Genomic DNA, 15444 nt, shown 5'->3' with positions numbered 1-15444 from the left:
CACACCGAGACACACACACACACACCGACACACACACACTCACACACGCACACACACCGACACACACACACACACACACCGATACACAGGCACGCACAAACACACCGACACACACACACCGACACACACACGCACACACACCGAGACACACACACACACACCGACACACACACACGCACACACACCGACACACACACACACACACCGACACACACACACGCACATACACCGACACACACACACACCGACACACACACGAATACAGTTAATTTGAATTGTTGGCTCACTGATGTCCTTTTAGGCATCCTGGTTTAAGTTATTTTGCTCCAAAACAACAATCATTCTCGAGGGATTACACATTGTTTTGCGGCATGTTTTGAATAGGTTACCTTGTCAAACAAAACTTTTTAAAATGAATTTATATAACCAATATTAGAACAAATACCGCTTGTTATTAACATACTAAAGTCTATCTCCTGTACATACTGACACAGCGTGTCTATTTTGTGGCTCATCTTTGTTGATTTTTCGTTGTACTTCAGTCTGCCAGCTGTAATGAAAACACGCTGGCACTGTCTCCGAAAATGATCCTTCCCGCACTGTTCCCTTTAGGTGTATCTGGGTATTTCCCGTTTGATAAATAGCTGAATATTGCTTGAAAGTTGGGCTCTCTTTTTTCCAACAGGTCTACCCATCGTGTTGAAACTCTCTGTACGTGATGCTGCAAATTAATATAAACCGGAGGCAGAATTGCAGTCTTATGTATAGTTTAGTCAGCTAAATAGTATTTGCTCTTCACCTTTAGTCAAATACAGAATGACATTCATATTTAGTGTCGTTTAGACACATTTATATAAGTAGTATTAATACATACACACACGTTTTACGCGAGTTCAGATATAACAACTAATCACATTGACGAAATACAATTAATAGGCTAAACTTATTAAATGTGTCTGTTTTAAGCAGATATTAGAAAATATGGTATGTGTTCGTATAAGTATTACCCTGTATATTGCTATGATTGTTAGAGGGGAGTGCTGAGCCCTTACCTGACCCATGTTCTGACAAGGCTTTCCAGCACACACTGCGTATGGATGGACTGATTTATTAACCCCTACCCTTTCCATTTGTATTGTGAATAGCCTATCTGTATATTTAAAATTACTGTAGGGGTAAAGGATTCCAATATATAACAGCTAGAGCACAACGTCACAGTCATGTGAACACATGGGGAAGGTGAGATGTCTGAACTGTCCTGTTTGTAATGATTAAGTGCACGTGTTGCTTGTTATAACACACAAGCTATTGTACAGAAAAGCCAGTCCGGAGCCACTCGAAGCTTAACCTGCATTGAGGTGATTCACAGAAAGTCTTCTGTTTCTAATGCAGAGTCTGCTGTGATGGGGGAGAGAGGGCTGCTCATCCTTCTGCTTGCAGGTGAGTTTCCTTTATTTCTGCTTTTCTCACTGTTTGCTTTGATATTGTCCACATTCCCTCTCAGAGAAGATCATGCGGTTCTTAAAGCTGCAGTGTCCCTCAATCACGTTCAATCTAAACTAACGTGTGATTCCTGGGTGTGTGTTCACTGCACTGCTCCACTTCTACAGAGCAGACCTTGTTGCTGTTGTATCTGCTCAGCTCAGCACAAGGTAATGGTCCCTACGGAGGCTACCTGTCTGTCCAGAGTTATTATCAGAATCTGGGGGTATATTGAGGAAATCTCTCTGTCTGTATGTTACACATTATTTATCTAGTTCCTCCTGTGTCTGACTATCAGCTACCCTGTCATAGGGTAACACCGGACATAAATCCCATATATATAGTGGCTCTCAAAAGTATTCACCCCCTTGAGTCAATATTTGGTAGAGGCACCTTTGGCAGCAATTACAGCCATGAGTCTATTTGGATAAGTCTCTACCAGCTTTGCACATCTGGACACTGCAATTTTTGCCCATTCTTCTTTGCAAAATTGCTCAAGCTCTGTCAGGTTGGATGGGGACCTTTGGTGAACAGCAATTTTCAACTCTTTCCACATATTCTCAATTGGCTTGAGGTCCGGGCTTTGACTGGACCACTCCAGGACATTGACATTTTTGTTTTTAAGCCACTCCAGTGTGGCTTTGGCTGTATGTTTGGGGTCATTGTCCTGCTGGAAGATGAATCTTCTCCCAAGTCCCAGGTCTCTTGCAGACTTCAGCAGGTTTTCCTCCACGATTTCTCTGTACTTTGCTGCATCCATTTTGCCCTGTATCTTCATGAGCTTTCCAGGACCTGACACAGAGAAGCATCCCCATAGCATGATGCTGCCACCACCATGCTTCACGGTAGGGATGGTGTTCTCAGAATGTTGTGCGGTGTTAGGCTTGCGCCAAAAACATAGTGCTTAGCGTTGAGGCCAAAAAGCTCTATTTTGGTCTCATCAGACCATAGAATCTTCTTTACTTGGTCTCAGAGTCTCATACATGCCTTCTTGCAAACTGTAGCCAAGTTTTTTTCAACAATGGCTTTCTTTTTGCCACTCTCCCATAAAGGTCAGTTTTGTGAAGCACCCGGGCTATTGTTGCTGTATGCACAGTGTCTCCCAGCTCAGCTGTGGAAGACTGTAACTCCTTTAGAGTTGCCATAGGCCTCTTTGTGGCCTCCCTGACTAGTGCCCTTCTCTCCCGGATAGTTTTTGAGGACAGCCTGTTCTAGACAGATTCACAGTTGTGCCATATTCTCTCAATTTCTTAATAATGGACTTTACTGTGCTCCAGGGAATATTAAATGCCTTGGAAATGTTCTTATATTCTACCCCTGATTGGTGCTTTTGAAGAACCTTATTCCGGATTTGCTTTGAATGTTCCTTCATCTTCATGATGTAGTTTTTGTTAGGAAATGTACTAACCAACTGTGGGACCTCCCAGAGACAGATGTATTTAACCTGAAATCATGTGAAACACCTTAATTGTACACAGGTGGACTCCATTCAACTAATTATGTGACTTCTAAAGACAATTGGTTGCACCAGAGCTTATTTAGGTGTGTCATAGCAAAGGGGGTGAATACTTATGCAATCAATTATTTTCTGTTTTATATTTGTAATTAATTTAGAACCATTTTTAGATTTTATTTTTCACTTTGACATTATGGATTTTTTTGTGTTGATCAGTGGCAAAAACACCTAATTAAATCCATTTTGATTCCATGTTGTAACACAATAAAATGTGGAAAAGTCCAAGGGGGGTGAATACTTTTGAGAGCCACTGTATGTATATATATATATATATACAGTACTGTGCAAAAGTTTTAGGCAGGTGTGAAAAAATGCTGTAAAGTAAGAATGCTTTCAAAAATAGACATGTTAATAGATTATATTTATCAATTAACTAAATGCAAAGTGAGTGAACAGAAGAAAAATCTAAATCAAATCCATATTTGGTGTGACCACCCTTTGCCTTCAAAACAGCATCAATTCTTCTAGGTACACTTGCACAAAGTCAGGGATTTTGTAGGCATATAGTCAGGTGTATGATTAAACAATTATACCAAACACGTGCTAATGATCATCAATTCAATATGTAGGTTGAAACACAATCATTAACTGAAACAGAAACAGCTGTGTAGGAGGAATAAAACTGGGTGAGGAACAGCCAAACTCAGCTAACAAGGTGAGGTTGCTGAAGACAGTTTACTGTCAAAAGTCATACACCATGGCAAGACTGAGCACAGCAACAAGACACAAGGTGCATCAGCAAGGTCTCTCCCAGGCAGAAATTTCAAGGCAGACAGGGGTTTCCAGATGTGTTGTCCAAGCTCTTTTGAAGAAGCACAAAGAAACGGGCAACATTGAGGACCGTAGACGCAGTGGTCGGCCAAGAACACTTACTGCAGCAGATGAAAGACACATCATGCTTACTTCCCTTCGCAATCGGAAGATGTCCAGCAGTGCCATCAGTTCAGAATTGGCAGAAAACAGTGGGACCCTGGTACACCCATCTACTGTCCGGAGAAGTCTGGTCAGAAGTGGCCTTCATGGAAGACTTGTGGCCAAAAAGCCATACCTCTGACGTGGAAACAAGGCCAAGCGACTCAACTATGCACGAAAACACAGGAACTGGGGTGCAGAAAAATGGCAGCAGGTGCTTTCGACTGATGAGTCAAAATTTGAAATATTTGGCTGTAGCAGAAGGCAGTTTGTTCGCCGAAGGGCTGGAGAGCGGTACACGAATGAGTGTCTGCAGGCAACAGTGAAGCATGGTGGAGGTTCCTTGCAAGTTTGGGGCTGCATTTCTGCAAATGGAGTTGGGGATTTGGTCAGAATTAATGGTCTCCTCAATGCTGAGAAGTACAGGCATATATATATATATGTGTATTTATATATGTGTGTATTTATGTTAAAATATATGTCAATATGTTTCTGTAATATATCTCAATAAAAACAAAATGTATTTTGTTGTAAAAGTCTTTACTTCCTGTGCCGGAACAGAACATTTCTGAGAATGAGTTGGTATAGGATGTTATCCTGTTTAAGTCTATTTCACTTTCACTCCACTAACTAGTAGTATTTTAATAATTGTTTTTTGTTTGTTTTCCTAGGGTTTTGTGTGCCCACATCCAACCAGATCATTAAACACATGTTTGTGAAAACTGTGAAGAGCTGGTCTACAGCTCAGAGCTACTGTAGAATGAATCACATAGAGCTGGCCACTGTGCACAGCCAGGAAGAAGCAAAGCAGCTCTTAAATATTGCAGGAACTTCTCTCGTTGCTTATGCCTGGATCGGGATGTATCGTGATGACACACAGAACTGGCAGTGGTCTAACGGCGATGATGTCATCTACTCCAACTGGAGGGCAGACGTATTCTGTGCTTCAGTCAATTCAGAGGGAAAGTGGATTGATTTACCCTGCCACCTTCAGAGAGCTTTCATTTGCTACCAAGGTAAAGATGTAACTGTTGCTACATTGCACTTTCATTATTAGTTTACTATTAGTTTGCCTCCCTCTCCTCCATTATAATTCTCCGTGCTATCCACCTCATTCAAAATTCCGCTGCTCGTCCACAAGACCCTTGTTCTTGCCAACTGCTCTCTTCACCACACTGCCCCCTCCTACCACCAATCCCTTGTCTCCCTACACCCCCTCTCGCCTTCTCTGCTCCTCCTGGCCAACTGGTCCTGCATTTCCTCCACTCTTCATCCTCCCATGCCAGCTCCTTCTCTTCTGTAGCCCCTCTGTCATGGAATCAGCTACCACAGAACTTCAGGACTCCTCCGTCTCTCACCACCTTCTGCCACCTCCTCAGGACCCACCTGTTTAGACTGCACTTGTAGATCTCTTTACCTACCCTTTCCTACCATGCACTGGACTTGCGTGACCTAAGCACCATGTTCTGGACCCTCACTTAATGCACTATCCTTGCAATGCTATTATGTCATTGTAGATATAACTTGTTGTTATCCTATCTTGTTGCATCCTAGTTCATATTGTATCTTATTCATACTATTGCACTTACTGTAAACTAGATGCAGCATGTGACGGGGTGAGTTAATCAGAAGGCGGGGCAGGAAAAGGGATTCTTTTAAAAATATAAATAATACAATTATAGTCCGACTACACCAGTCCCATTCAAGCTGGAACAACTAAGTGAGCAATCAGTTTAACCTGACCACACCCAGGTTCTTTGGATTTGGAAGGATTGGTTGAGGAGGTTGTACTTACATCACCCCAAAAGAAGGCAAAACACACTGTGGTCAATTAATGACAGTCTTTATTGATACAGAATAAAAGCAATAAAATAAAAGAGGCAATAAAACTAATCAAAAAATGATGGTGCTTACAAATCTTAAGAATGTTGATGACCCAGGGGGAAATCTTAATGCACCAGGTCAGTACTGACCCTAAACAGCCAACCCAAGACATCGCCCGTTCCCTTTTACAGTAGGTGGCGCCAATCCTTGACTATACTTTTAGCCTATGTATTTTAAATTCCCAGTTGAATGTGCATACTCTGACTATAGAGTGCGCTCATGCATGACACAACCCTCCTCTCCTACAAGCAGCTGCACAAAGCACTCACCCCAAGACACCTACCACACAATCGAGTTTATAATCAGCAGCACCTAATAATGTTAACCCCAGTTAAAATAAACCGTTAAACAATACATTACTGACATGTACAATAACAAGAGGCCCCTCTGAAAACCCAGTCCTTTAAAATGATCAAATAATTTACTAAAAGCAGGCAATCAGGAGAAATGTATTGGAATCTAAAATGATGAAACCTTTTGATCAAAAGAAATAAAACAGCAGCAATTGGTTCTAAATACTTAGCCGGGTAGATACGTAACTGGAACTTCCCCCTTCTCTCAGTCTGTTCGGATTCGGCAACCACTTCAGTGAGTCCCGTATTCAGCCAGAGTAGTGTGTCCAAAGAAATCCACTCACAAGCACTGTCGCGCTAATTCAATCCTTTGTCAATGCAACAGTTGGCACATCCGTCAAACCCAGCTGGAGTATGCAGTTTAACCTGGGGGTAGTCAGCTTCAGCACCCAAAAAAGATGTGGCAGCTTCCTTGTTAAATCAAATAATATCATTACTATATGCTTGTAAGCTTCTCTGTTTGTACTGGAGCCCTCTCTCTTATCTCTGTTTGTCCTGACTTTTGAACCAGTGTTTTAAACCAATGCTTTTGAGATATTCATTTGTTAAGCGTGTTTCAAACCACTGGCAGTTCCAGTGTTAAACCCCAGCTATCATTAAATGCAGGTGTTGTTGATTTCTCTGCCCAGTTAACATGACGCCTCGTTCCTAAAATAATTGGCTGTCAGCATTCCATCCGTCAATATAAATCAAATTCTGAATCAATAATTACAGGAAAAACAAAATAGTGCAAAATAAACCACAAAACACATCTACAAAGCATATAGAAAACATCACAAATAAAACTGCATTTAACAATTATACCACTACAAATAATAAACGCTCTACCGTGCTCATATACTGTACTAAATATGAAGCTTGCATTGTAACCCTTACTGCCCTGTAACACCTGTAAGTCGCCTCGGATAAAGGTGCCTGCCAAATAAATACATACAAATAAATAAGATTAATGACATTCAAAGAATTTTGCCCCTTGATTTTAAATCAACACAAAAAATGTCTTCAGTGTAGACAAGACACAGCTTATGATAAATGTCTGATTGAGGAGAACGCACAGTTTGTTTTGGGTTCAGAGCCACCACATCTCCACAGCTCCCAGCCTCTCCTCTGCTGTTTGTGTTTACAGAGACCAGCAACATCACTGAGAGATACACCCTGATTGAAGTTCTGAAAACCTGGACTGAAGCTCAGCAGTACTGTAGAGAATACCACACCGACCTCGTCAGTATAAAGGACGCCAGTGAAAATGAAGACCTAGTGAAGAAAGCGCAGGGCAATACCTTCTGGATAGGCCTGTTCAATGAGCCCTGGAAGTGGTCACACCAGGGGGATAGCTACACATTTCACTACTGGAACACTGGGCAACCAGACAACCGAGGAGGCAATGAGAACTGTGTGGTGATGGGTAAGACTGGTGGATGGTATGATACTGCCTGCAGCACTCCGCACCCTTCCTTCTGCTGTGTGGGTAAGGATCCTGGCTCAGTCTGTGTTCTCATTTAGTTCAGTGTTTCACCCCAGTTTATGTGTGTGTGGAGGGGGGTGACAGCTTATCTGTGCAGGAGAGTGGACCCATTCACTCCCTGTAATTGAAATTTGTGTTGAAGATTGGATTCCACAACTGTCTTGTAAGTTTACAAAACCAAGCCTGCTGTATTTAAAACTTCAGGAATGTAACCGTGTGATCACTGGAAAACAAAAAGGTTTTAATGTTTATTAAAATCACAGAATGTGCGTTACAGTTTATAGAGCAAAGATTTTGTACAGGACCAGCTGTTTTACAGCCCAATGGAGCAGTTCTGCTGTCTAGAGTGTGGGGGCAGTTTCCTGTAGAGCTTTAGAAATCGCAAGAGATAAACCTTCAGATTGAAAGAACACAATTAGATCACTTCATTTGGTACTATTTATTTATTAATATTTATTTCTTAGCAGATGCCCTTATCCAGGGCGACTTACAATTGTTACAAGATTTCACATTATTTTTTTTACACATTATTTATTTACATACAATTCCCCATTTTATACAGTTGGGTTTTTACTGGAGCAATCTAGGTAAAGTACCTTGCTCAAGGGTACAGCAGCAGTGTCCCCCATCTGGGATTGAACCCACAACCCTTCAGTCAAGAGTCCAGCGCCCTAACCAGTACTCCACACTGCTGCCCTATAGTAGTGACAAATCTAACAGTTTCCTCTTGGGGCATTCAATCACACAGTCTGGGTGAAGGGGTAAACAAAACACCAGGTATATTTATAAGGTTTGTAAGGTATTGTACTGTGATGTACTGTGCAAAACTGTATAATAACAAGAAATTCTAAAAGAACATTAACATGGATTGAGCAGAGAATTGAGTTTTTCGCACATGGATTTCTAAGGCTACCTGCTGTTGCCATGACTTTTGTTACTCATGTCAGAATGTTACTTTTGTTATAGTACAAACCACAAGCATATTTTTAGTATATTTATTTTACCACACAGTTATAGTAGCAGCCTACTTTCTTACAAGACCAATAATCTGTTTCATTTCTGCTTACATTTACAGTGCAAATCTTGTCACTGAAGAACACGTTTTCACTGATCTTTATTGTGCTGTCCCCTCTCCCCAGGCGGCTCCTCTGGTCAGTGTTTCTATGTAGGAACTAAGAAGACATGGCAGGATGCTCAGAGCTACTGCAGAAACCAAGGCAGAGACCTGCCCACCATACAAGACAAGTACGGGGTTAATAAGCTTATAGGTATTATACCTAAAACTAGAGAGAATAATTTCTGGATTGGGCTGTATCATGACAAAGAGAACTGGCAGTGGTCCAATGGAGATGACATCATCTACTCTAACTGGGATCCATACCTCTTCTGTGCTTCAGTCAATTCTGATGGAGAGTGGGAGGATTCAGTCTGCAGTGAGAAGAAAGCTTTCATCTGCTACAATGGTGAGTTGAGATTCAATTCCTTTGTTAATGAAACAGCTGACTGGACTGGGGGTTGAAGCCAGGTCCCCTGGATACTGCCCAGGTCTGTGACAGATCAGTTCGTAGTGTAATGCTGTACAGTACAGCCTGTATTAACAGCCACTTGGACTAAGCAGTGTAGGGGTAAGATGATGTGTATATCTAGTAAGTGTATCTAATATATATATATATATATATATATATATATATATATATATGAAGTTTCCATTTTATAATTATCATCTTATTAAGGCAGCAAGACTGGGTTCCTTCGAGGAGCAATTTGAAGAACATGGTACATCACTAATGGCTTGGAAACCATTTTTGAAGAAAAGGGGCAGGGGTACCAGAGTTGGTGTCATGGGGTTGCAAAAAATGCAACTTCACCCGGAACCAGCCTTAGGGGGGGGGGGGGTGCTCATTATCATTCGGTCAACGCCCTCAGAGCTTTAGAATGTTGAAACTGTCATTGGAACAGAGGCTTCGTTTGAAACGGACAAATACCAGCCAGTCCAGAAAAGACATGAAAGCACATGGGGAAAGGTGTTCATGAAAGCACATGGGGAAAGGTGTTCATGAAAGCACATGGGGAAGGTGTTCATGAAAGCACATGAGAAAGGTGTTCATGAAAGCACATGGGGAAGGTGTTCATGAAAGCACATGGGAAAGGTGTTCATGAAAGCACATGGGGAAGGTGTTCATGAAAGCACATGGGAAAGGTGTTCATGATATTGCTTTTGTCATATTGATTTTGCTCTTAAAGAATATATTGATATTCAATTTTTAAATAGGGGGATATTACTTTTAAATCATTAAAGCAGACCCCCATCCTGCTGTAAAACTTTTCAGACATTAATAAACTGAAGAGACTCCCAGGCACTGTTAGAGATGTTGCTTTTCATGACCTTGATAGCTGAGCTGGATGTGACTCGGGTTCAATCACTGTACAACAGGAGAGCCATTGTACCTCCACCACTGACATTGATTTTGATCTGCTGTTTGTGTTCACAGAGACCAGCATCATCACTGAGAGATACACCCTGATTGAAGTTCTGAAAACCTGGACTGAAGCTCAGCAGTACTGTAGAGAACACCACACCGACCTCGTCAGTATAAAGGACGCCAGTGAAAATGCAGACCTAGTGAAGAAAGCGCAGGGCACGCCCTTCTGGATAGGCCTGTTCAATGAGCCCTGGAAGTGGTCACACCAGGGGGATAACTACACATTTCACTACTGGAACACTGGGCAACCAGACAATTGGGGAGGCAATGAGAACTGTGTGGTGATGGGTAAGACTGGTGGATGGTGTGATACTGCCTGCAGCACTCTGCGCCCTTCCTTCTGCTGTGATGGTAAGGATCCCGGCTCAGTCTGTGTTCTCATTTAGTTCAGTGTTTCACCCCACTTTGTGTGGCTGGGGGTGGTTGACAATTGGGTCAATGGGGAACTGGACAGTTGGAGATAAATGTGTTGAGATACTTGTAAGGGATGGTCAGTGTCTCTCCAGAGCTGAATGGAGTGATGTGGATTGCAGCTCAAAGCGCCCCTTCTTCTGCTATGATAGTAAGGATCCCGGCACAGAATCAATGAGAAATGTGGATCCCGGCTCAGAATCAATGAGAAATGTGGATCCCGTTTCAGAATCAATGAGAAATGTGGATCCCTGCACAGAATCAATGAGAAATGTGGATCCCTGCTCAGAATCAATGAGAAATGTGGATCCCTGCTCAGAATCAATGAGAAATGTGGATCCCTGCTCAGAATCAATGAGAAATGTGGATCCCGTTTCAGAATCAATGAGAAATGTGGATCCCTGCTCAGAATCAATGAGAAATGTGGATCCCTGCTCAGAATCAATGAGAAATGTGGATCCCTGCTCAGAATCAATGAGAAATGTGGATCCCTGCTCAGAATCAATGAGAAATGTGGATCCCTGCTCAGAATCAATGAGAAATGTGGATCCCTGCTCAGAATCAATGAGAAATGTGGATCCCTGCTCAGAATCAATGAGAAATGTGGATCCCGGCTCAGTCTGTGTTCTTGTTCAGCTCAGTGTTTGTATCCCAGTCTGTGAGCAGGGACTCAGAGGCCCAGTCCATCTGATCCTGCAGTAGCAGGGACTCAGAGGCCCAGTCCATCTGATCCTACAGTAGCTGTCTGACCCCCAGAGCAGGGCAGGGTGTAGCCTAGAGATCTGAAGAACCAGAAACCAGCCCCATCATTAAGAGTGTGTGAGGAGGGAACAGCTTCCCCTCATTGTTACACACAGGAGAGACACGTGCTGTAAAATACATTCTGATTGGGTATTTATTGTATTGATTCCTTCAGGATGTCATTGTGAGCATTGCCCTGACAACAGCATACACACAGTTAAATTACACTTAGAAAAATAAATTAGACATCTTTTATCTTGACAGACCCTCCTTCAACACGGCTCTCTGAAGGTATGGAGTGTAATCACTTCAGATTGATTAAAACCCTACAGGAGAAATGTGACTGCAATAAATTACTGAATTATTTTATTTATTATTATTGATTCATTATTGATTCATTTGTTTCTACAGATGCAACCCCCTCAGACCCTCCTTCAACACAGCTCTCTGAAGGTATGGAGTTAGATCCTGCATTCAGTTGAATTTATTTTATTTATCATAATTTATTCATTATTGATTCATTTGCTTCTACAGATGCAATCCCCTCAGACCCTCCTTCAACAACGCTCTCTGAAGGTATGGAGTGTAATCAATTCAGTTTGATTGAAAGCCCACAGCAGAAATGTGACTGTAATAAATTACTGAATTATTTTATTTATTATAATTTATTCATTATTGATTCATCTGTTTCTACAGATCTAACCCCCTCAGACCCTCCTTCAACACAGCTCTCTGAAGGTATGGCGTGTAATCACTTCAGTTTGATTGAAAGCCCACAGCTGAAATGTGACTGTAATAAATTACTGAATTATTTTATTTATTATAATTTATTCATTATTGATTCATTTGTTTCTACAGATGCAACCCCCTCAGACCCTCCTTCAACACGGCTCTCTGAAGGTATGGAGTGTAATCACTTCAGTTTGATTGAAAGTCCACAGCAGAAATGTGACTGTAATAAATTACTGAATTATTTTATTTATTATTATTTATTCATTATCAATTCGCTCCGGTCTCTCAAGGTATGGGGTGTAATCAGTTCAGTGTGATTCATAACCCACAGCAGGAATCTGAACTTTGTTATAAACTTTCTTTTTTCTCTTTATCTTTTTACAGATGCAGAACCCTCGAGCCTCCCTTCCACTCCAGTCTCTCAAGGTCTGTGCAGTTTGTAGAGTGCAGTGTGTTCAGTGTGATTGACAGCCCACCTCCTGCGTCATGTGATCCACTAGACCTGTATAAGCTGTGGGAGAGCTGTGTGCAACTATTCAGCAACAATTCTAGAAGACAGAATGTTGTCTTTAGGCTTGGAATCCTATTCTATACAGCTACATTATATTGTACAGTACAAAGAATCTGTCTTTCTAAGCAAAATCTACTGCCTGACAATGTCACACTGCAGGAACAGGTGGGCACCGTGCCATAGGGTGCAGTGAAACAGCTTGCCTGAGCAGAGTAACTCCTCCTCTACTGGGAATATATATAAATTATCATCTGCTTTCACAGACCCTGATTAGCACTATGCTTGGACTACCTGACCTGAGGTAACATTAGGTACTGCAAGATTAGTGCTGGTTGGGGTCTGTGAAGCCAGCTGATTATTTGATAAATCATATTACCAGCTGCAATAGAGGTGAGAAATCACATCAGTGATAATATTGCCCTGATAATCTGAACCACACTGCTGTCATAAAGAAATGCAGGCTGATGGCAGCTGTAGAAGCACAATTTAAATATTACTGTAAACACCAACCCAACACTCATGACCGGCACATGAATAGCACACGTACAAAACCAGATCACAGTTAATGAAATGATGATGATGATTATTATTATTATTATTATTATTATTATTATTATTATTATTATTATTATTATTATTAGCAGGCACTCCAGTCCCTGTGGATCTCCACCTGATCTCTGACAGTATGGTCTGGCCGGAGGCTTGGCAGTACTGCAAGAATCACTACACTGACCTAGTGAGCCTCACAAGCCTGGCTGCACAGAACAGAGTGTCGGAGCTCGTCAGGAACAGCACTGCGTCGCGATTCTGGACCGGCCTGCACAGAACCGTTGTGTATGATAACTGGTACTGGGTTGCTGGTAAGGATAAGAAGGGGCTCCTAAACTACACTAACTGGGCCCCTGGGGAGCCCAACAATCCTTACTATGAGCACTGTGGGGAGATGGTGCTGAGGGAGGATGGGAGGGCTGAGTGGAATGATCTGTGCTGTTATGAAAAGCTCTCCTTTATCTGTTTCAAAGATCAACAACACCCCTAAAAGGGTGTACAGCAGTGGTTCTAAAACTATCTCTAGTCGGGACCCCCTTTTAAAGTTATTTTAGTCTGAAAAAAAAAAAAAACATTTACAAATAAATTTATAGAAGTATCTAAATCTGAATGATATTATGTAAGCAATGTGTGAATAATAAAGGAAATCGAAGTCTTGTATGTGACAGAGTTTGCAATGCCATGTCTGCTCTCTATAAAGAGCTGCTGCAATGCACTGCAGCCATTGCGGATGGTAGGTCTGCTTGTGATGTGGTCGCTTGAAACCTTCCTGTGAACCCCCAGGGTTCCCAACCCCCAGTCTGAGAACCACTGTCTCCACAGAACCCAGAGCTTTACTATAGGAGTAATACACCAAAATACTATAGAAGAAAATGCTATGTAGCAATCTTTAATGATATACATTATTCTGATATTTCATTGTACTTGTTTAATATCCTGTTGTGTGTGTGTTCTGTGTGATTCTCCGTTGTTTCAAATAAGAGCATTATCTGCCGTGCTTACTAACTATTCCAGCAAAATGCTTCCTGAAAAGTCTCCTCAAGGCTGATTGTAATGAAGTGAGGTGGGGAAGCATAATAGTGTTGCACAGTCTTCAGTGCTTCTCCTAAGGGCTTCAGTGCCCAGTGCAACGCTAACATGCTTCCCCACCTCACTTCCTCACAGTCAGCCTTGAGGAGTCTTTTCAGAAGCTGCTTCACTTGTTTTTTTAGTTCAGGATCCTTAGCTGTTTAAAATGCAGCGTGTAGATAAACTGCTGCATCCTGGTACCTTTGCTGTAGGTCACTTGGTCTGATTGAGGACGCAGCAGCAGCTTGGTTTAAATCATTAGTATCTATAACGTTGACTATGAAATATCTACTTTCCAAATTGAAGTATAAAACACAAGCAAAACAAAGGGGCCAGTGATAATATTGCTGGGGTTAGTAAGCTTTAAGAAAATGGATTTTAACCCTTGGTTAGCAGTCCTTTAATACAGAATACATTGATAAGGGGAGAAGCACAGCGGGGGGAATGGGATAACTTGATATTCTCATTATAACTACTTTTTAAGCTTTTTTTCTTTTAAAAATGAAAATGTTTTAAATATTTAAGTAGTTTTTTCTGTATTTAAGAAAGTGTGTCTGTAGTCAGGCCTGTGTGATGTCATCAGCACTAGTATCACAAACACTCCACTTGGAAAAGAAAAGAAACTCTTTTCTGTCCCTTGTTTGCACTCCTGTGTTGCTTCCCTGAGCTGCAGCAGAGCGGTCGTTCATACCCCCCTGCTGCTGCAGGTAGTCTCAGCAGCGTGCCTGTTTAGTGCACACTAGAGTGACACAAAGAGAGACCAGAAAGCTTCAAGGAGGGAGGAAGCTTGTGTGCCTGCAGACTAAACTACCTGCCTCTGGGGAATGCAAACAAACTGGACAGCCAACAGGGTGAGAAATTTCTCTAAATATGGGCTCTGGAAGAGGGGGAGCGGAGTGGGGTACAGATAATCTGCCCAGTGGTGGAGGAGCGGAGGGGGGGGGGGTGTAGGGAGAAATGATAGTCTGGAGATAGGAGGGAGCAGAAAGGTCAAGGCAGTGATAGGCGAGATTTGAATTGGATGCGAGCAGCGATAGGGAGCCAGTGCAGAGAGCAGAGCAGCGGTGTAGCGTGGGAGAAACGAGGAAGGGAAAAGACAAGACGAGCAGCAGACTTTTGGATGAGCAGGAGTGGACAGATGGCAGAGGCAGGGAGGCCAGCCATGAGGGAGTTGCGGTAATCAAGGCGGGACAGTACCAGGGCCTGAACTAGGAGCTGTGTGCAGTAATCGTGAGGAAGGGGTGAATTCTGTGACAGGAGTGTGCCAGAGTAGAGATGTGCTGAGAGTTGGATCGGGAGGGGTTGAGGGTGACACCGAGGTTCTTGGTGGATGAGGA

General features: G+C 42.3%; 1 protein-coding gene across 6 annotated transcripts in view; it reads left to right on the top strand.

Moving 5' to 3' along the window:
- Positions 1–967: 967 nt before the first annotated feature.
- The window catches only part of LOC117971655 (C-type mannose receptor 2-like), a 31011-nt gene continuing 16534 nt past the window's right edge, over positions 968–15444 (top strand). Inside the window, exons 1-11 of one of the 6 annotated variants that reach the window (XM_059009041.1) lie at positions 970–1440; positions 4582–4926; positions 7274–7615; positions 8752–9075; positions 10105–10446; positions 11659–11700; positions 11782–11823; positions 11944–11985; positions 12106–12147; positions 12364–12405; positions 13132–14468. In XM_059009041.1, coding sequence (XP_058865024.1) covers positions 1404–1440; positions 4582–4926; positions 7274–7615; positions 8752–9075; positions 10105–10446; positions 11659–11700; positions 11782–11823; positions 11944–11985; positions 12106–12147; positions 12364–12405; positions 13132–13529 — 1998 coding nt within the window. In that variant the 5' untranslated portion in view covers positions 970–1403 and the 3' untranslated portion in view covers positions 13530–14468. Of the gene's footprint in view, positions 1441–4581; positions 4927–7273; positions 7616–8751; positions 9076–10104; positions 10447–11658; positions 11701–11781; positions 11824–11943; positions 11986–12105; positions 12148–12363; positions 12406–13131; positions 14469–15444 lie in introns of those variants that run through there. The other 5 variants (XM_059009042.1, XM_059009043.1, XM_059009044.1 and 2 more) reach the window with 5 other exon arrangements.

Source organism: Acipenser ruthenus, chromosome 38, assembly GCF_902713425.1.
Source record: "Acipenser ruthenus chromosome 38, fAciRut3.2 maternal haplotype, whole genome shotgun sequence".
Lineage (NCBI taxonomy): Eukaryota > Metazoa > Chordata > Actinopteri > Acipenseriformes > Acipenseridae > Acipenser > Acipenser ruthenus.
Note: the sequence above shows the minus strand (reverse complement) of the source record. Positions and strands in the feature narration are given on the sequence as shown.